The sequence below is a fragment of the Hippoglossus stenolepis genome, chromosome 8, assembly GCF_022539355.2.
Source record: "Hippoglossus stenolepis isolate QCI-W04-F060 chromosome 8, HSTE1.2, whole genome shotgun sequence".
Taxonomy (NCBI): Eukaryota; Metazoa; Chordata; class Actinopteri; order Pleuronectiformes; family Pleuronectidae; genus Hippoglossus; species Hippoglossus stenolepis.
Window position 1 is genome coordinate 6433058 of NC_061490.1, and position 23266 is coordinate 6456323.

At 41.4% G+C, this 23266-nt stretch overlaps 1 protein-coding gene across 5 annotated transcripts in view; it reads right to left on the reverse strand.

Annotated features, from left to right (window-relative positions):
• grik2 (glutamate receptor, ionotropic, kainate 2) overlaps nt 1-10797 on the reverse strand; it is a 231719-nt gene extending 220922 nt beyond the window's left edge. For 4 of the 5 annotated variants that reach the window (XM_035164273.1, XM_035164271.1, XM_035164274.1 and 1 more), the window contains exons 1-2: nt 10645-10797; nt 7602-8033 (exon numbers count right to left, since the gene is read on the reverse strand). In XM_035164273.1, the coding sequence (XP_035020164.1) occupies nt 7602-7719 (118 nt within the window). In that variant the 5' untranslated portion in view covers nt 7720-8033; nt 10645-10797. Of the gene's footprint in view, nt 1-7601; nt 8234-10644 lie in introns of those variants that run through there. The other variant, XM_035164272.1, reaches the window with a different exon arrangement.
• Between the last annotated feature and the right edge of the window lie 12469 nt (nt 10798-23266).

Here is a 23266-nt window from a genome sequence, read left to right on the forward strand (position 1 = left end):
TTGACTTCTTGCACTTCTTCTAATTCCTGCTTGCTAATCCAAGAAGGGAAGAAGTAGAGCTGGCAAACAAATTGCCAGAAAATCATCCATTAGAAGATGAGGATCTGACTCTGTCTGCTTTATCGAGAACATACTGAATGGAGCATCACATCCAAAGTGCTGGAGTAGCGACTGAATGAAACTGGAGATTGTAAGATCATGAACAAAGACAATTAGAGGCTCTCGCTCTCACTGTATTCTGCTGATAACTGCACCATTCACAATCCCAACCTCAATCTGCTCTGTATTTGTGAATTTGACATTCAGATATAAGAGGAAGTAGGGGTTGTGATGTAGTTAGCCTAGCTTAGCATGAAGAATAGAAGCAGATGAAATCAGCTGGACGGTGATGAAGCACTCTAACCAGCCCTTCTAATTTATTTCACATTTAAACACCAAGTAGGTTAGAAACACAAACGTTTGGCAGTGTCTTCTGGGACTGGTGAGGTTGCCAGATTTGGAAACACATGGCCTGTATAGAGCTGTGTCTGGCAACCCAAGCAGAGTCAAGGTCATAAGAGGTCCTTCCGGTTGTTAGTGGCAGGATTTTCGATTCATAAGCAGAGAAGAAATATTCCATACTACAATCGTTGTAAGCTGATTTGAAAGTATTAATATCTTTTATGTATTAATGTATTCAACTCATCTTTTCCTGCAGCCAAAGAAAAACTGATGTATAAACAGATGAACCGCAATAATGTAAAACAGCTGTAATATGTTCTAAGTCTAATATCTTGATGGGAGGAGATGTAATCGTTGATAAATCATGAAATGTCTGTGACATAACTACATTATGGTTTTATAAACCATGTATTAAATGTTTATGCAGTAGGACTCCCACATGGTTTTGTCATTTTCAATATTTACTAAAACAAGTAAAGAAACACTATTTTATACACATCAATTTTGATTAGAAAGTGAGAGTGAAATAAAAAGTACCGATGGCTGGACGATGCAGACGGAGGTAGTTACATCATTTAAAACACTACTATATTATTAAGTAAACAAAAACAAGTCTACTCCAGTTAATGCAAGATAGTTTGACGACAGCCACGTGAAAATGTGTTTACTTTCAGATATGAAACAAATAACCATGATTCCCCCAAATGCTTTGGATCAAAATCTTAAATAGATGCAAAGGCCTTTTGTGAATTGTGTTTCTTCAGTGCTACGTCTCTGCCGGCTTGTGTTTTGTAACCCTGTTTTTTTTGTTTTGCTTGGATTCATATTATTATAATCATGCTCTACTGCAGAGCCTTTTGTGCCAAGTGCTGTACATAAACGGCCCAGTCTCCTTTGATGGAAGCCTTTCTGACTAGAGTGCAATTTACAATCCATAATCTGCTTCATTTTTCAACCTACACCCCATTTTCTTGTTTATTGTTATTATTGTCATTACTTCTTCTGCCATCACGACTATTGATTGTGTTCAAGATTTCATGTCTCACTTCCCTTGTGAGCTTGATGTAGGTTCAGCTGACTGGAAACGCTGCTCTTCAATACACACCCACAGGGGAGGCACGGCCTCCAACAGCTGGATCCAGAAACAATTTAAAATCAGCACAACATCACTCACACACACAGACAAACACACACACACACACAAACTAACTGCAGTGGGACCTGATTGCTCACATCTCACTTCCATTTATCCAACGTCTGAAACGTGTGTAATTTCATGATTTGATAACTGTTGTGGGTTAGTTTTCTGTTCCCTGTTGAAGGAATGTTGCATTAATGTCACAGTGGATTTTCTGTAAACATGGTCTGCCAACTGTGAAAGAGCCGTCCGTGTCCTGGAACAGCTGTCATGGAAGTACAAGGAGGAGCGTTTTGCGGGGAGAGCTTCCTCCCGTGTGGCGTCACAAATTTAGGAAGTGTGACAACGCAGGCAGTAAACATAATGGGCAATCCAACAAGCAAATATTAAACATGACAATTATTGTTGTCACTTATACTCTCATGTCGGGGATAGTTGTCCCTGTGTGTATGTGCAGAGTCGACCATACAGCGGCACTTCAGATGAACAGAAGTACCAGAGAGAACGAGATTTAAACCAAAAGGCACCAGCCTGTTTCAATAAAATGTGCTGCTTTCATTTTTTAAATTGATTTACAAACTAGTAGCTTTTTTGTATTTCTGAGTTTGACATAAGGAAATGAGAAGATATAGAGGTTATGATGTTGTTAGCCTAGCTTAGCTAAAGAAAAGAAGCAGGTGAAAACAGCTGTTACGTAGCACTCCAACGAGCGCTTCTAATTTATTTTCTATAATTGGTTTAACCTCTGTATTAACAGAAAACTACACACACACACACAATCAGGTTTGGCACCGCATTGCCTTCAAATAACTGTATCTGGCAAGTCAAGCAGCATCAAGGTCCACCGGGTTGTTACACAAACAGAAAAATACACGTGATGCATTCCAGTAGGTTTGTGACTGAGTCTGGAGGAACATTTTCCTCTAATAATATATTCATTTGAAATGGTGATATTTTAACTCTGTATGATTAAAAGATCAATCTCCAGTTCTTATGAACCCAAAGACGGGAGCATCAGCTGATGAAGGGTCCAGAGTCATTCCCCACACCGACCAGTGCTTTTCTGATGTAAAGACTGGTTATCTGAGTGATGACAACCTTCCTGTCAGCTCCACACATCCTCCTCTGACCTCTATCATCCACACAGCACTTGAACCACTGAAAAGATTGTTTTGTGTCTTTGTACTATTCTGAATTAACTCTTAAAATTCCCAGGTTATGAGCAGGTTCATAAAAACACAAACCAGCCAGTCTAACATGAACAGCCAACACCAGTCAGATCACACTTTCCCTTGTAGTGATGTTTTGCGATGGAGAACATCAGGTCCCATGGAATTAAAAAAAGGTTTGATGTTTGCGTACCTGCGCGTACACACAACAAACAGGACAGGTGAAATGCACACAAACCTTAGAATATCGTCCTTTCCCATTTTAAAACAATTGTGCACTTCATATCCAGTCCATTAAATCATTAGCAACAGCATCAGAGGGACGGTTAATATGCACGTCATTGTGAGAATATGATCTCTGATGAATAGGGTCTGTTTTGAAAAGGGCTTTAATTCCTCACTGATCGTCCACATCCACCCTCCGGATCAGTGCCACACATCTGGACTGTTAACAAATGTTATTTCTGGCCCTACATGGTTTTCACAAAAAGATTCTGAAATCCATGCTTTGGCTTTGGGCTCCTCCTGCATGAGGTCTCTGAGTGAAAGGTGCCTTGTATACATGGCACGTTGTTTCTCAACCCCCCCTCTCCCTGCTGTCGCCGCTTTTTCTGTGCTTAAGTGGATAAACATGTTGAAAGTGATTTTTACGTCAGCCTTTTCTCTCCTTCCACCATCTGTCACTGCCAGACCCTCTGAGAGCTGCAGCTCTCTAAGCACTGGCAGAAGGGTGCCCTCTCCGGCCACAAAGCAAACAAGCACATTTCACTCCTTCCTCGCAGTGGACTCACAAGATATTAATCTGACGCTTACTTGTCTCTGAAGCAGAAATAGAAGATGCTTTGATGACAGTATTTTTGGTTCAGTTACAGTTCTCAAAGAAAGATTGTTCTCTGCAGAAAAACCGGAGCATCAGTCGTCCAAAAAAGTATTTATGGCAAGTGTGGTGGTTTCAATGATTCAATAATTACAAAGACAGGCAGAAATAGAATGTGATTGGTTCGAAAACCACTAAGTTGTGATTTTCTGTTTTTGACACCAAATGTCACAGTTGCACTGTGTCCTACCAAGACTCAGCTTCGATCACTATGATCACCCTGCCATAGCAAAATACTTTTACTTGCTTATACTCGTACCGATATTTATTGATCATATTCCCAGTGTTTCTACACTACCTCTCGTAGTTGGATGTTCTACATGCTCATCCTGAATCTCTCAAGTTCCACGTAAAGGACACAATCCCTCCTGCATGGATACTATGAATTCAAAGTTTACAGGATGAGAGAGGGCAGATCCTGTAGATCCTTGAGGAAAGTAACCAATTTAGGAATTTTTTTTTTCATGTTGGTATGAGGACGTCCCACCTTCAGTTCACAGAATCAGTTTTATAAATAATTGATGACTGCTCGCACAGAAAAATATGAAATATTTTTGTTTGGTTTAAGGATGAAGCTGACATTATTCTAGATTTTCTCTTAGTATCCCATGAAACACCAGTGACATATAAGTCTGTCTCTCAATATTTTCTGAGTTCAGTACCCTTTTTGTGGGTCCTCTTGGAGAATTGAGTAAATCTTTAAATATGGGTTTGTACTTTCAGGCTCAGTTATTCTCTATAACAGTTTCACTCAAACAGGAGGAACGAGTCCACTTGTCTGTTGTGGATTTGTGCTTTTGGTATTTACAGCTGTGTTCATTATAATCAAAAACATGTCCAAGCTTCCAGAAACTCCACTTACAGATACACTGATAAACTGGAAAACAAATAAAAAGATTATCAGGAAGTTCATTGAAGGGTGCTGTGATTATTACCTCACATTTTATACATAATGCTCTCGATTGCGCGATGATGCACTTATTGTTTCCAGGCAGCTTGCATTTCTCTGCAAATCTCACCAGGCATCAGCGAGGCGGGGGTCGCAGCCTGGAGGATAATGTCAACTTTCCTGTTCAGTTATTGACAGGCGGGCTTCTCGGAGAGCGAGTTATTTTCTGAAGAGGGAGTTTTTCTAGCCTCGACCTGCAACATTTAGCTTGTCTGCCCCATTAGACAGTGACCTTCATACTAATGCCGACCACAGCAGCCAGCGCCGACGCACCTAATTCACTCTCAGTGCTGCAGAGATCACAGAGACATAAAGTGCCGGTATAAACTGATGCATTTTTCGACATTATTCTGCTTAATATTGCTTCTTTTGGACTTGAGGAACCTTGTGGGTGTCCATGACTCTGTGGCTGTGATGAAAGCTTCTGTATGAATCCATGACTTTCCATACAGTCTTTAAGTTGCAACACTTCCCTGACCTTAACTTTTTTGTTAATGCTGCTTTTCTAAAGGGGTGAACCATTTGCTTTCCACCAGCAGCTCGTGTTAACGAATTTGCGAAATACATTCTTGCTCTATTCATGTGAAGTCAACCTAAATTTTACTTCCTATCCACACATCCAATTTCCTGACCTCACCTGTCGACAACACAACTCCTGAAAAGCTCCAGGACGTTTCAGCAGAGTGGGGGGGGGGCGTTGTCGTCATAGTTACAGGGTCAGGTGACATGTTGTTGGAGTTTGTAGTCTATCGTTGTTTACATCTTATCTGTATCTTTATGATCTTTATCTTGGGCCATAGAAAAACCAGGTCTTTGATTTCTATCATCATGTCAGCTTCTGTTTTCAACCCACACAACCTCTAATCAATGCTCTGAACTGTTACCCTGCTTTGATGTCCTTATTCCCTGTGCAGGTGTTTAAAAAACATCTTAAACCTGTATTTCTTTGCTCCGAATGCCTCATTGAATGAACTCACTCTGGGAATTTGCGAAAAGGTTTATTTAATCACAGGAGATGGTCAGACTGATCAAAAACAACACCTAAGGCAATCTCACTCGGGCTGTTTTTCTGAAAATTCTAAATGAAAATCAGTTGGTTAGTTATCCATCTACTTTCGCACCATAATTCTTTATACGACTAAATGAGCTGAGCCACTTTGCGGGGTGACAACACTTGCTAGAGATGTAATGTGGGGGTTATTGCATTAAAGGCAGTCGAAGCTGCTGCAGAAATAGAGGAAATCCCATTTGAGGTTAAAATTCAATAAGTGTAGCTAAATATTGCTCGGTTTGGACGGTGGATTTGTCAAGATTTGGTTCATATTGTGAGGCCCTCGCTCATAATTTAAAGATGCGCTCCTCGAACTCATCATAACACACAATCCTGCCGCTACATCAATAAACTTCCCTACAGCTCATTCTGGTTGAGATTAAAATCAAATCACTTATGTATCAACAGTGCATATTAGCCACGTTACTCTATGTATTAGTGTGTTAGCCTACTTCCACAAACACGAATGCCATGGGTACAAATGGAAGAAATGTCATTTGAGTTTTACACCTGTAATGTAAAGACACCCAGCAGGCCAGAGGTTCTATCCATTTACACTTCTCTCACACACCGTTCCAAAGCCCACAGCTCGGTCAACAGAAGAAAAAAAAATCAATCGGCACCTCATCAATTTGCATTTATGAATTAATGAAATGAACATCGTGCATTTAATTACTGCGGACCGGGGCTAATTCTGCCACTGCACACGAAACACAAAACGGTGGAGTTATTCAACACAAAGTGCGTCTGTCGATATGAATTTATCTGTGTGTGCTGATATAGGATCAGTTTGCTTATATCTGTGTATGTTATTGCAACTGCTGTGTGTTTGTGTACCCACATTATTGTTTATTTTCTTGATAAAATACATGAGTGCTGGGATACATTTTACTATCAAAATGTTTGTAGTATAATTTCTGCAGAGTGGTTGGAGTCACACTGTGTAATGCAGGTCACCGGCCCTAACCTCTGGCCCACAGCTGGCCCCAGCAATAATATGTTGACTAATTCAAACCTATGATAAACCAGACATCTGCAACATTTCACATTTGTGAGCATCATACCTGCAGTTCTATTATAACCATACTGTGTTGTTGTAGGGTGTGAAGATTTGTTTCTTTTACCTTCTGCTTACGGGGAATTTTAAGGGTAAAAATGACTGTTGAAGATCATCCCAAAAATTTCCCTCGGAGAAAAATAAAATATTCATCACATTCCTGAAATATGGACGAGGCATGGAGGCACAGTATGAAAAAAGTCTGCCTCTTATTCCTCCAATAAAACACTAAGTGAAGCTGCTTCCATTAATAACACTTGACTGTCTGTGTTTTCCTAACACTCATACACACACACACACACACACACACACACACACACACACACACACACACACACACACACACACACACACACACACCAATAACATGTGTAAACATGCAGCACAACATGAATTTGTAAATGACTGTATTGTACAAGTACCAAACACACAGATGCACCCTGGCGTCACGTATGCTATCATACACGCACGCACACGCACGCACCATGAGAGGGTGGCGTAAACTCAGAAATACATCACACCAATCAGACACTGGACACACACGCATGAGGGTGTGATGTCATGTCTACAAACGTTAACCCCTTTATACTTTAAACTTTCTAAATAGCAACAAGTTACACAGTGTCCACTGTTGCCTCCTCATGGACTCACAGATCATTCATATATTAGTTTCTATTTCTGGCAGCTTTCTAGTAGCAGTGCAGCTCTGTGCCAGCTCCACATTACCTGCGTGCATTTCCTCGTGAAAAGAAACTTGTGAAACTCTCGGAAAAGCAACTTCAACTATTTTCGATTTGGGAGGAAAAAGTGATTTTCCAACAGGTCGCACACACACACAGCAACATGCTTTATGGTGAATGAGAAGACACCAATCAAACTTTGAGGGGTGACGTGAGAGGAAAACGAAGTAGTGGCTCACCGAATCTCAAGACATGTGGCATCCCATGAGAATATCCCACACAGTGTAATAGCAGCAGTAGAAGCCTGACGGTGCACCCGAGTCTCGCACTAAACACCAGCAAGGAGGCGATCTTCATGGTGCTTGTGTGCTGCACAGGATTTTTTAATCCCTGAATCGGTAAATCCCCAGATTTGTTTCTTTCTTTCACCCCTTTGACGTGAAGCAGGGCGACTGCAAGATCACGGCATGGTCAGCACCGGCGGGCTGGGCAGCGGTTTCCCCACATCCATTTGGCCAAAACAAAGAAAAAGAAACAGCACTGCGTGTCCGGCTCACTGCGCCAAGGAGAGACAGCCCTCCGACTCAGCTGAGGAAGATGACGGTGGAGGTGGTGGTGGTGGAGGTGGCGGGGCGTCCATGTTAGGCAGGGCAGAGCTTGAAGGAATCCATCTAGTGAGAGACACAGGGAGAGATTGGAGAAGTGGTGAGAGGGTGAGCGCGGCAGCCTCGCCAGCCCGAGCTCCTCCTGCTGCACTGCCGCACAGCATCTGACGTCGAGCCAACACTAGGAGCGGGAGAGCGCACGGAGCGGATCGGGCATGTTTCTCGGCTCCCGCTGGCCACAGTGATCGGAACCTCCTGCCTAAAGTGTCATGCCTCCCCCCTCGGCTCCCGCACCCCCCTTCCGTCCTCCCTTCCCCTCGCCCGATGTCGTGTCCCCGGTCAGCCGAGCCGCCACTCGCCGGTCCCCACTCAGATTTCTCCTCGGTTCGGTTGGCCTCAATGGCCGTGGCTGGCAGCGGCGCGCCGTCGTGCACAGCCACATACAGCCAATCTATAAACGTGGAGGGACCGCCTGTTTCTGATAGGAGTCACTCAGGCTTGGACTCGTGTGAGGGCTCCGTGAACCGAGCCTGTCACCGCACACTCAACATGATGAATGGCCTCTGTTGTTTTCCGCACTCACTGGAATTATTACTTTCCCACCCCCCTCGACTTTTTCCAATAAGGCCGAGACCCTCGTCATCAAATGTTGATTTCATGTGTTGCGTTACACTTTGTGATCGCAAGAACTATCTGCTCCTTTAGATAACTGTCGAATTACTGACATAGTCTGTCAGAAGAGGACATTTCCTCAGTAAATTTCCACTACAATATCTTTCCACAGGCTGGACAGTGGCCTCTTACCTGTTATTTACAAATAAATCACAAAATTCAATCACGATTTTACCATGTTCTCATATATTTCGTGACACACGCAGCAGCACGCTTTATTGCTGTAATATTCACAAGATGTGCAAATGTTTATGCAGCGTTTTCACTCAATCCGGCACGATAATTTAAACATGGGGTGAAATAAAAAATGAATTGCCCCAATTACAAATTGTCAGCAATATTTACTGAAGAAAATTAACAGCAGCAAGTTTTCTGGAGAACATTTGATTTTCTAATCTCATCACTTGAATAGCTCATCAAGAGTTACGACACACTGCGAATGAGAGAACGGTTTATTCTTGAGGCCACAGTGGAGTGTTGTCTAAAGAGTGTTTGCTTCGAGGAGTTTTCAGCAGCACACACAGCGGGTTCGGTGTTCGGGTCCAGTGTGGTTAACAAGGCACAGTGGACAGCCACCGTGGCTTCAAACGAGGAAATGAGTCGAGTTTGATTCAGCACCACGGACAGAGACAGTGTTTTACAGAAGTCTGCGCCTTGGTGCGGTTTCAGCACCACGGACAGCTCCTCCGTGGATCTCCTCTGCTCCTCTTGGAGTTGTTCGTCTCTGCTCCGTGCGGCTCGTCGTGTTTGGATCAAATCCATATGATGACACGATCTGTGCCCAAAGGTTAAATATTGTTTCACTGTGCCGCCTGCTCCCACATTAACAGTCATTTACTGGGGCCAACACCCTTACCCAGCTTGGCTGTCCCACATTTTGGGGAAGCTGTAATGAATATGTAAGTTGTACCCACAGATTAAAGGTTGTTTTGTTCAAAATAAGATTTAAGAAACTACGACATAATTTTGCCCAGGGTTCAGTCCAAAATTGGAACAGCATGCAGATGAACCCACAGGCAGATTTCTCATTTCTAACAGTGTTTGTATTTAGTTGGATTAATTTCTAAGTTATAGATTTCAGAGGTTGTCGGCAGAAACGAAGGACAAACACACATCTGAGATTTGTTTGTCTGTCTTCGTGCAATGACAGGCCCTGAATGGGCAATAATTTAATTCACACAGAGGTCATCATAAGAAGCAGCAGCCAAATATTAACAACATTAAGGCGCAGTTGTCTGATAGACGTGCGTAAAAGCCAGAAAGGTGGTTGTGGCTGTTGGCAGCAGTGCACACATTCATCTCTATTTTTTTATATCCAGCTCTTTTTTACATGGAGCCAGAGCTCTACAAATGCCCCTTTGTGTATTTGTAAAGGGCTTTTAACCAGGCTGAGCGGAGTCCCTCCACCGGGCAAAGCTGTGCGATGATAAAGTTGATTTAAAGCTAATGTGCTCGTCAACTATGGGATTTCAATGCGCGACTTGCCTCCTCCGGTTCCCATGCAGCCTCCGTGAAGTAGAGACGTTCTCTACGGATCATTCATAAAGCGGATAACGGATGGCATTTAACGACCCCCATAATGTCTTTCAACCCCACAACAGTGAAGGCATCAGCCCGAGGAGGAGGAGGAGGAGAAGGAGGAGGAGGAGAAACCCCGAAAAGGTGACAAGCGTCCCCACATAGAGGTCGGGCAAAGACACGGGAGGTCACGTCTCTCCAAGGGGTTTTTGAAAACACACAGTCAGAGCCTATTTCTGAGACATTTCAATCGTATTTTTCCGCTCTGGGTGTGAAGCTTAAATCCGCTTTTGCTCTCACGAACTCACGCATGAACTTCAAACCTGACCGGAGAGGTGCGTCGCGGTGTTTTCTGCGCGTTTTGCCGGTTGGAAACGATATGGAAAAAGCTTCAACAGATAAAAGCTGTTCCTGAAAGGATGTAACGCGTGAAGGAAAAAAATAAAGCGCATGTAAATAGATGTAAAGTTTGAAAGAATGGGCGTACCTTAGGTAGAGCTGGAGCCGGGAAGAGTCACCAGAGCAGCACAAAGAAGTTGATTTGGCCGTGTCGCTTCCCCCGCACTCGCATCTGGTAGCGCTGCGCTCCGGCCGTAGGGGAGACACGCCTCCTGTCGGACGGCAGGACTCACTGCTTAAAGCAACTGGGTGGGTGGGGGGATGCTCACCGGATCAGGGGGAGTCACCGACACAGAGGCTGCAGCTTCCCCGGCGGAGGACACTGGGTGTCAGCTCGGAGTGAGGCGCATTATAAGCCTTTATCCGCCGGATAGTTTGGAGCCTGTGCGCATTTGCACGGTGAGCAGGTGTAGCATTGTAATGCAGATCATTCAAAAACTGGCAACCCGAGGGTGAGCCCCAGCCTGGTCCTGTAGGTTGGTAAAAATGTCAGGAATCTAAATAAATACACCACAGAAAATCAGTGTTTCCCCCTATATAAGATGACCTTTATAAAATAATACTATACTTGGTCAGCCATCATTCCCCAACAGATACGATTAATCAGATTTAATTTATGTAGCAAAGTGCAGTGAAATTTGCATTTGTGAAGAGCCAATTAAATCTTACTTTTAAAGGAGAATAGGAATGTTACCGGAGGTAAAGTAAAAGTAAAGTTTGCAGCAGATGTTATATGATGTGGATAATCTGAAGATTTGGTTTTTCAAACTAAGTTACTGGATATAGGAGACACATTAATTCAAAATGTTGACAAGCGTAGAATCAGACAGTGCCAATTAATTAAGTTTTGTCCAAAGAGAAGAAGCAAATAAGTGATGTCAGTTGTCCAAATTGTAGTTATAGAGGCTTGGTTTAAAAAAATAGAGACGGCAACAGATCTCTGCTCAGGGTTTGGTTTATTAACCTAAGTCAACATTTCTAGAATCATTAATTATTGCATTAGTATTAATTTAGGGCCTCAATAAACTCAGACAACAACAGACATTCATCTCACTCCAGTGTGAGAAATAATCACAAAGTCACATCCAGAACATAATTCTAAGAATTAATAATAATGATTATGATTTAAAGAAAGAGAGCTATTTCAAAGGGTTGTGATTGTTGCAGTTCACAGGTTTGATTTTGCTCATGAAGACGGTCAGTTATCAAATGCTGCTCAGTCACTCTTTACTGTCAGGACTCAAATACACTGTTTGTATGTATGCGGCAGCTCATTGTGTATTTTGACAATCAATCAATAATCACAGAAGCCAACTGGACATTACTTTTTAGACTGATTTGAAGGGGGAGAAACTTAGAGAAGCTAAAAAACAAACTTCAATTCAGTTCTACAAAATTTAAGCAGAGGTCAGAGGTTTGGTGCTTGATTACATGAAATATTAAAACTCTAGCTCACGGCTTAGTGTGGAGTTGATGGATCCATATTGCGCTCATGTTCAGTATTTGCAAAACAGTGCATCCAGAATTACAACATGACAAAAAAGTGTCATCACAGACGAAGATAATAAAAAAGAGCTTTCTATGAACGTTTCAGTTCAAGTGTTTACTAAAACCTGCTTATTTTTGATTGCTCTGTCACCCTCTAAGTAGATTTTTTCTTTGTAAAATTATTACTTCAATCTTTTTGAATTATTACAATGTAAGGTCTTTTAGAGAGGGGTGGTGCTTCTTTTTTTTACAGTAAGTTAGCTTTTGGTCACTCCTCAAGGGTGAAATCAATTATCTGACTTCATGGTTAAGTAAGAAACAAATGCACATATCATACCCTGTTGTGTGTTTCTGTAAAGTAAAAAAATAAATCCTTCAGTTTAACTGTTCTTATTTTACTTTTACATTATCATCTGAACTGTGTTTGTGATGCAGTGCAAACAGTCAGTTAGACCATTAAGAGACACCAGGGGTGAGCAGGATTAACTTGTTCAGTTGGAGAGACACATCATTAAGCCTTTGAAGCATCAGCACAACATGCCCACATGTTGAACTTCCATAAAATCTGTCTCTAATACTTTAGCAGACTTGTTGGTGCCTGAATTTGTATTGATTTCTAGCAACCTTTTATGCTGCTCTTTTGACCAGTCCGTGCTTGTGAAACAGAGGTTTCCAAACTTAGTGGGTTTCCAGCCTGATTAAATAAAACTGAAATAAATAGATATGAAAGTTTATTCAGAAAAAGAGTGCATATTGAAATCATCTCCCATACTCGGCAAGGTCTCTTTCTTCTGATCCAAGCCCCATATACTTACCTTGTAAAAGATAAAAAGACTTTTGCTACTCCACATGAATACTCCTCATTTTATTTCAGCATATAAGGCAAATCAAAAGGTAGGATCAGAAATAGGGAAACAAAGTGAGGTCATCAGACAGAAATAACTGCAACACGATACACAATTTTGTGGTGAAGGAGCACATCCCTGCAGTGATGGAGGCCTGATCTTAGGACACAGTGTGGAGCTGAAATGAAAGAGGGCTTTGATCCCCTCCTCTCCCCTTCTCTGTGTGTGTGTGTGTGTGTGTGTGTGTGTGTGTGTGTGTGTGTGTGTGTGTGTGTGTGTGTGTGTGTGTGTGTGTGTGTGTGGGTGGGTGTGTGTGTGGCATGAAGAGTTGGATTGTGGGGGCTACAAATAAATAGTCACTGACCGCTCTGTAATCTAACAACCTCTACTAAAATAATAGTTGCACATCACATAAACAAGTTGTCACATTTTATTCAGGTTTTTGTATCAGTGGCATATTTTCAATGAAAATGTAAAAAATATTCATATACAGTAGGTAACAAATACATGTTTTAAGCTGTACTGTGTATTGTCGCACCAAAACAAGTCAAACACATCATGTTCTTTGTGATCCAATGACACCCCATGTATTTACCTGGGGTGTAAACCACTATGGATAGTAAGGCCAACACTTGTATTATAATATGATATATTAGATAGAGAAACCCAACAGTTTTCTCAACAAGCAGACTACTCGACAACATTGGAGAGAAAACAGGAAGAAACCTCCAACAGAACCAGACTGTGTGGGCGGCCATCTGCCTATACCGGTTGGGTTGAGAGGAGACAAATGGTGGTGGGGGAGAAGAGAGAGAGAGAGAGAGAGAGAGAGAGAGAGAGAGAGAGAGAGAGAGAGACCATCATATTCAAGCTCAGTCAGACTGGTTGTTGTAATGACAATAATAAGAGTTATACTTATATATGTCCACTCCGCTCTGCATCAGCCAATCGGCTTGCTGCTCCCTCGCTGCGAGGGACAGCTAGCCACTCAACAAAAATCATGACTGTTTGCTGCCCTGGCTCCCAAATGGTGGAACGAACTCCCCATTGACAGCTGCTGGGGGTCTCTCAATCAAACCAATAACAAAAGGCCTACATTGATGAGGTGAAGTATCCATTACGAGTGACCAATACAAACAGTGGAAGGAAAAGAAACAGCTGACTGGCTAACTGGCTAGATGAGCAGTGTGTTTTTCCTTCGTCAACTGCTCATATCTTCTAAATACCTTATGTTTAGTGCAATCTTTCATATCCACGCAACTACAATTCATATTGTACTTCCTGTACGTGAACTTATCTGCGATCTGACATCAAACACATCAAACAGGGAGAGATCAGAGTTCAGCAGATCAAGGTCGAACAGGTTCACATACAAAACTTCCAGGTGCTCCCTCGTGATCAGTGACTCGGAGCAGAGGATGAAAAGAACGCTTTAAGAGGCGTCTGAAAAGTAGCTGATTCATTTCAGCAGTGAGGGCTGACAGCTCCGATAAGACTGACGTGATAATGAATTAAAAAGGCTTTAATGCAGCAGAGGGAGGATCCGTTCAGCTCGCAGCTGTTGAAGCCGTTTCACTGTGAACCTCAGAACTGTTACGATAGCTAGAAGATTGGAGGTCACATCAAAACAAATCAAAACAAAATGTTTATAGCGAAACAAGAACAGCACAAAAATCATGTGAAAAAGGATAAGGCATTACATTACATTCAAATATATATATTTCTAGGAACGTGTCCCCGCTGTCAATGGGTGATAGTGAGGTATGACCTGGACAAAAAAAACATTCACATACACATTCATGGGCAAAGTAGAGTCTCCATTTAACTAACCTGCATGTGTTTGGATGGTGGGAGGTAGCTGGAGTAATCAGAGAAAACCCAGAACGTTCTTGCTGTGAAGCAACACTGGAACCCACTGCACCACCGTGTCACCATTTTGTCCCATAATCCCCAAATTCCTTCTCAGCCTCCCAAGAGCAACAAGATACATTAGACTTCAAGAAAACTTAATGATCCCATATTGTTAATGTCATGGTGGAAAAAAGAAAAGATGCTGACAGACATCATATCATTAGCATTAGAGGAATATGTACTGTAGAACGATCACAGCCCTGTACTTTTTTCTCCTTGTATTTTATCTTTACAGCTGTGAATAGGTATGAATGGTATATATGAGGAGGTATGATGTATGCTAATTACTAGTCTGTAAAATCACTATTTATACAGAACAAATGTCTTTAATCTTTCCTTGATGAACATATTCACAGTTTGAGAACCTGTTTGAAAACCTGCTTAGCCTTTGAGCTAAAAGTATATTCAATTAAAGTCAAGAACCAGGACGACAATGCCCCGCGACACCTGGCATGAAGGGGCCACTGAATGGTTTGATGAGTGTATTTATATATATATATATATATTAGACATCACACTCCATTATTTTATCCTTTGCAGTAGTACTGCTGAAGCCTATCAGCTCAGCAGTTGTGCAAATTGGACAGGTCAGCAGTCTGTCACAGCGCTGCCACAGAGAGACACAGGACCACATTCACACCTACAGGCAATTTAGAGTGACCAGTTCACTTATGCTACACGTCCCTGCACTGTGACGGGACCAGAGCAGCTAGATTATCTTGCACAGGCACATGGAAGAAGTCAGCTGGCAGGCATAGCTAACCACTAGTGAACCCTTAAAGACTTTGGCTACTCCGGGTGGGCAACTTTAATCACAATAAATGGGCCACCAAATAATATTGAATTATTATATTAAGTCACCAGATAAACCCGTTGATGTGTATTTATTATTGTAACCTTAACCTGAATGTGTTTAGGTAATTGAAGGATTGTGCCAAAGAACTAAGTCAATATCTAAACACTACACAAACGTACACAGTACCACTCTGCACATATCAGAGACACACACCAAACAAGCTAAAACATTGCGATGACATGACTCATTTATGATGGTTCAAATCGCTCTTTTCCGTTCATTACCTGCTGGAGGCCTCCTGTAGTAGAAGTGAAGTGCTGCTGGTGCATGTGGTATTTACCGAGAGGAGTTAGCCAGTCAAGTGCTCTCGTCGTCTGCATTTCCATCCATGTCACCGCTGCAGTCACCGGTGCAGCTCTCTCCAGCTGACACCTTGACGTGTAAAAGCTATCGAGTGTCAAACTTAAAAGGGGTCATTTTTAATATATTCTGCCGCACACAGAATCGGTCCAAAGCTCCGTCAAAGTGCTTTCATAATTGCTTTGAAAAAATCTCACAGCTGGAAGGTTTATAGAAAAAGAATCACTCTGTTTCAAGCCTGTGCAGATTAGAGTGATTTACTGTTTGCAAAAACAAATCAAGACGCTAATGAAGTGTGTGTACCACTAAATGGAGCTGGGATCTTCACAATCCTTCATTCACTAAACTGGGCTTCCTGAGACAAGCGTATACTTCAAAAAGGCGGGCTTGATGTAGGGTCACCAAATTCATACGCCAAGTACTTAAAGATAAGGTTGGTAATCCTGGAAAAGCTGCAAGAGCAGGATACACCTTGAAAAAATGAAACCCCTACGTCCAACCCCCTCCCATCAGCCCTCTGATCAAAGCCACGCCCCTTACACACATGAACGCACGTCTGACAGCTGCTAGAAGACGACATTTCTGTGACTCGCTTGCTAACTTCTGGCTATCGTCTCTGCCTCTGTGGTGAATGGGACTTCAGCAGACTCCGGTCACAGTGAGTGAAATGATTGGTCATGTTCTTTTATTTCAGATAACTTTATTTTTTTATGCTAACCCTACATATAATTACGAACACCATGTCTGGTCAGTTAGATTTGTCAGCTGCACATTCATGCTGCAAAACCCCCATTTGACCTCATCAGAAAAGTGTTATTATTGGATTCACTATTGGATTCAATGATGTCATGTTCATGAAACAAGTTTAGGATGACTTTTGCCTTATGGAGCATTATGCTGCTTGAAGTAGCCATTAGAGACTTGGTTAGACAGTATATTGTAGAACTGTTAGAGGACGACTCACTAAGGACAAGGGATAATTCTGAAGCAGCTCTGGAGCATTAACACAGGACAAGAGAACAGCCCATTCCAAACAGGCAGATTTAGAATGGACACTGTTCTAGTTTAATACTAACATGAAAACAATTTGAATGCTAACTTTGACTTTAAGGAAGAACGGTCATCTTTCACTTTCTCACATTTTGCATGGTCACTTATTAAAGAACATTACTGTCAGATGTTTTGATCATGAGAATAATAGTGGATTGCAGCCTTACAATTCTTCTGTGACGTGATCATACAACCTTACTGTTGTTATTTGATTGTTGATGTTGTGTTCATTACCTGCGGGAAAACAATAGAAGCAGTTTTATAGCAACTACACGACAGATGAGCTCAATGTACATTTGAACAGTTAAAATCCTATGAGTAGATTTACTGAGTTACTTTTTTAATTCTGCAACTCACAGTTTCCTGATGGCTTGTGATAATATTTAGCTAATTGCAGCTGCCCAAAATAACAAGAAGTAAATTAACATTTTCAAATTACGTTTGTAGAAAACATAGTCCATTTGCAGTTTTGTTCCCCCAAATAACGTATTTGTTGTTGCTTGTGTATAAATGTGATTCCCAGGAGATAGGACTGAACATGTAAATGAGTGGGCTTGGAGTTATTGAGACGTTTACTTAAAATTCAGACGGCCGTGCAGGCCCGTTTTCCCTGCTTTCCATCTTAATTCTGCCACAGCGCTAACAGGTCTCTTAAATATCCCTGATCGATTGCAAGTAAGGAGCTACTGAACTGGCAAGGGCTGCGTTCAGGAGCAGAGAGGGAGAAGTTATCCCCAGTGTTTTTCTACCACACAAAAAAACACATAACCACTTTTTACAACAGAGAGGAATGTGCATCACTCTCTGTCACACCCAGGAATATCTGTATCAGTCCAAAAAAGACTAACAGTTGTTGCCACCAGTTGCCAGCCACTGCTGTAATCTATCTGAGGACATAGAAAAAGAAAGCGCCTTCAACTCGGTCCTCAGACTGACCGAAACCCCGCCCCGCTGATTGTAACAGGGGCCGGGACTCATCTTTATATGTTACATCAGTGATCGTGACAACAGCGTGTCTCGAAGATGGCTGTGCCCCTCCCTGAACAAGCTGCAGCTAGAAATTCTTGCTCTCGATCATCTAAAGTGTGGGAGTAGTTTAGACAGAGATCCACCAATATGATTCTCTGTCAGCTCTGCACAGTGGAAATGTCTTGTCACAGCAACACAACAGCTCTGCACTCGCACTTGACGGGAAAGCACCGCAGAATTCTGTCAAGACAACAGAAAGACAGCTCAGCACCAGGAGTCCTGTTTACTTTTTTAACACATGGAACCTGTTTCTCGTAGAAGTCATGAATACATGATCATTTTCTAAATGTTTTTTCATCGCCAGTTATTTTCGCAACACTGCTGTTATCTATAAAAATCCTTGCCCATGAACATTTAAAGTGTGGGAGTGTTTCAGTCAGAGATCAAACAGAGATCAAATATCGTGGTTCTCTGTAACTTTATTATAACAGCATCATATGTCAGGATTATCAACACAGGGAACATGGTTCTGTGAGTAGTTACTAATTTATAACAGATGAGTTTTTCATGCAATGTTACAGTATGCGTCACCTTGCGTTGCCCTTCAGTCGATATATATCTTCATTTAACATTAAAGACAATGTATACCAAGCTCACACTGTTGCACTCTTGCACAATCTTCATGTGAAGATGTTTCTATGAGAAACTACAGGCCGAACAAACAGCCCCTTCCAAACAGGGAAGTTTAGAAGAGGAACCGCACGACTCAGTCAAATATGCAAAAATGTTGAGTTTGCCACCTAAGACTTAATGGGAAACATGCAAATATTCACATTCAAGAAAATGATTCTAGTGAATTATTTGTATTTTCTATTAAAAAGGGAAATTAAAAAAAGCACAATTAATCAACTATTTAAATTGCTGTCAATTCATGTTCCGTTAATTGACTAATTAATTAGTTGAGGTGAGTTAAGAGGAGGCAGTTTTGATGTTGATGTCCCGTTGGTTGGTTGGCTCGGATGAGATTTCAGTCTAGCTGAAGTGGGTCTTTTGTTTTGTGCTATACCTCAATGTGCTTAGTAGAATGAACAGTGCCTCCACCAGACCAAGTGTATTAATTACATACAGAAAAGTGCAAGTTTCTGTGGGGATTCATTTATCTCTTGTGTAGATTAAGGAGGCATGAACCCTTCTCCCCCGTGGCCTCACACACCTATACAACTCCAGAGTGAACACAGAAGTCACAGCTGGAGGATCCACTGTGACTGTTTTGGCTTTAGATAGTTTTGCAACAATGGGAGTGTGTTTGATTTTGGTTCCTCTGCACCCTTGCCGAGTGGTGCAGTGGTAGGATAAATGAAAGTGTTGAAACCCCTGACATTTTTGGGACAGTTATCTTTGACAGTGACACCTCTTTGAAAATGTTCCGTTTCATTTAACATTGAAATGAAGAGGCAGCGTGATTATAAGTTATCTTTGTTTTTCGTTTTCTATCTGCTATTCTTATGTGACTTTTATTTTTATTCTGTAAGAGATGCAATTTGACACAAAGGGAAAAACAATATTTGAGACCAAAAAATACACACACGTGTAATTTGATCGATTTTGAGTGATGCTTGCCTGCATTTACTGTTCAAAAGCTGATCCATTCCTATACAAAGAACCAAAATAAGTGATGGGTACCCTGTATATAGAGCCTGGAGTCCGCCCCCGGAGCCCCACCTCCTGCAGCAGCCGGCCCTTTGCTGCATTTCTTTTCCATCCTCTCTCACCTTTTGATGCTTAACTCTGTCCTATCAACAAAGGACAAATGCCCAAAAACATTTCTTTAAAAAAAGAATATGAGTTTTAAAGGAAGAACATGATTCATTGCTGTTAGTTAGATTAGTGCGGGGGTGGGCTGCTCAGCAGGTGAAGTGTACTGTGACTAGGCCATGAGCAATTGATTGATAATTATAAGCAAAGAAAACTAAGAAGTATTAAAATAACAAACGTTTCTCTGAAAGAGCAGCAGAAATGTACTGGACCTAAAGACTTTTCCAGTAAGATCCATGAGAAGTGCATTGTTTTTTTTAGTTTGACTCATTTATTTTATTTCCCCCACACTCTCTACATGGTGAAACCAGAAAGATAACAGCAAACACTGGAATGATCAATTACATATGTCATTTCTGAACCACATGACAGTTGTGATTTAAGCAGCTGTCTGTGGGGAAAAGGCTTCACTGTTGTGCCAGAGAAAGATTCAGAAACATAAAAACTACATGGCGTGGGCGGAGGGTGTCCTGTAATGTACATGCCTGTGGTGGTGTTCATTAACACATTTGATATATGGACACATGCCAAAGTGATTGCTCATTCTGGGAACTGTTGGATTTCTCTATAAATTTTAAGGTCTTGACCTTATTATGTTGTGATTTGGTGCTTAAAATTGAACTGAATTGAATCTTTTATTCTAATTCATTCTTCTTTTACCGATGGGGTTTTTTGTGAAGCACTTTGCAACCTTGTTTGATAAGTGCTACACAAATAAAGTTGTTATTATTATTATGTCTGTTCTGTCAGATGAGTGTCATACAAAACACTTCTATACATGTCTCCAGTGTGGATTGCCTATTAGAGGTTTTATTGCACTAAAATAATGTTGCACTGCCTCCATGACAGAACATAAATGGCACAGCTATAAAGTTATTTCACAGGAAAACATAAACTATGGTTGTCTGATAAGTAGTAATATTATTTCGATAACAATTAAAAAAATGGCCAAGTCTTTCAAAGACATAGAAGAAGAGTGTATTGTTAATATTAGAGCAATTACTTCATTCATGACAGAGGCGTCCTGGGACTTTTACATAAGCAAAGATGTGGAAACCTAAAACAGATCCTGCACAGAGACGATAAATCCCAGTGTAATTTATTTGTTTACCTGCTACTGCTGCATCATATTGCTTATGAGGATAAGACTATACAGTGTGTACACACATCTGCACATGTGGATAATGCATACAAAATGAGTGATCTCAGAACGGTGGAGGCTGAGTTAATGGCAACTTGATTTATTTGGAGCTAGCAATAGCTAATCAGTCAGATATCCCAGGTTTGATCCTTAATGTGCAGAAGTGCAAGTTCGCTCTTCGATCTGCTTGACAAACTCCAGACTTTAAGTTTGTTCTTGTCTACTGACCATATTGTAAACCTGAGTGCCAACTGTTTTTGGGACTCAAAACTACACCCAGAATGTAAAGTTTAGATGGATGGTGCGTTTATTTGGAAGAAAAAGAGTGGAGGAGAGGGAGGCCGACATTGGCAGGGGGCAGTTGACGCCAACTGAGACTGATAGCTTGCATGGTGCGGAGTACAAGGGCTGGCTTGTTGGCTGAGGCGGATTCGAGAGAAGAGGAAAGGGTTAGAATATTCTATGGTCTTGGTATTTTAAATGCCTTGAGATAATATATGGTGTGATTTAGCGCAGTACAAATGAAACAAAATCAAAAATAGAATTGAATATTCTGCTTTCACATATGTGTGCATCTTACCAGACAACTGACAATAAAAATGTGTATGCATGCCTGACATCAGTGCAATCGAGGATCTCAGGATGTAAATAAATGAGCTGCTGAGTCAACTAACGTCTCTTATTTCTCAGAGGAAGAGTTAAGGCTTGTGCGTATCATCCAGAAAATTAAAAAAAACTACTATCAAACCTAAAACTTGGTATTGTTTTAAGTATGGAAAGGATGATTTCTATATTATGAATGTAGCCGTGCCAAAACTGGTGTAACTACAACAAGGTGTGGGATACATTAAAGAACACATCCAAACCATCAAATTAAATACAGTCTCTATAGAAGGACAACCAGGGGCTGCAGTGAAGTGTGTCTCATTAAACAGCCTCAGCCACAGCTCACTTCACATCTGTGCAAGTTACCACAGGGACTCATTGGCACTAAAAGCACAGCACAGGTGAACATAGATGGAAAACTATTAAACTATCTGCTGGGTTCAGGTTAACATGTGAATACAACCCCTCATTCATTCTACTGCAGCCATTTATCTGATAAAGAAATCAAACCTCTAAATGACATTCTCGAAGTAGAAGGGGCCACATGGTCAGATTGAGCCAAACACGGGCTACATTGAGCATGATGTTGTTTTTCCAGCTGAGAGCTTTAGTGTGAGGTTGTATTCCACTCACATATAAAGTCATTTGAGCAAATGGATCCAAGGGCACTTTACAAACCTGAGTGAACGGACAATGAATCTGAGAGCACAGCTTATAAACCATGCACACAGATTCCTCAGACCAGAGTCTATTCATTTACACATAGATATTTTATTTTCCCCCAGGGGGCCACGATACCCCTGTGCATTCAAAGTGTTTCTGTAACTGGTGATTTGTGTGGAATGGTTTGGATGAGGTTGACAGACCAAAGCGATCAGGCCATACTAACAGTCACATTTTAACCAGGCTCACCAACACTCATAATCAGTCAATCAATCTGTCCATACATTCATCTATCCATTAGTCACGTATCCCTTTGCCAGTATTGGTGGGACAAACCCTGCACAGGTTGTTAGCTTATTTTGCATTCAGTAAATATGCAGGAATTCAGCTATAGACATGTGAAGTCTGTTTTACCTCCATAGCAGAATCCTACTCGGGTCCTATTTGAAAAATCAACTAAAACTTTCAAACTCGTTACTGTTAGACCTGATCTGAACCCTAATCATAGTGCTTAAAGAAGGAATTCAGAGCCCTTCACTCTTTGAACACTCTTGTGATGTAGATTCAACTGTAATTTGATAAAAAATAACAGTATTAGTCATCACGCTATAGAGGACCATGAAAAACATCGAATGAGGAATGCATATAAGATGCAGTATAAATCCCAACCAGGCAAAGTTTTATATTGTAATATTGCCATTTCATAATGATGTCATCATGAGATAATTTGTACCATATGGCAAATGACTGGCTAATCTAAATAAACTATCTATCTATGATCTATATAATCTTCAGGTCGAGCCTGTAGGATGCAGAGATAGCTGGACATATAAACTTTTGAACTACTCATGACAACATTTTCAGAGTTCTCTGTGACTTCTTCATGACGTCACCTATAATATGATGAGGAATATCTGATTAACCCAATTGTTTGACCTTGACACACACACACACACACACACACACACACACACACACACACACACACACACACACACACAGGGGCAAAAACAATACCTTTCCTGCACGGCTATGCACGTCAACAGTGTAACGACACATAACGACA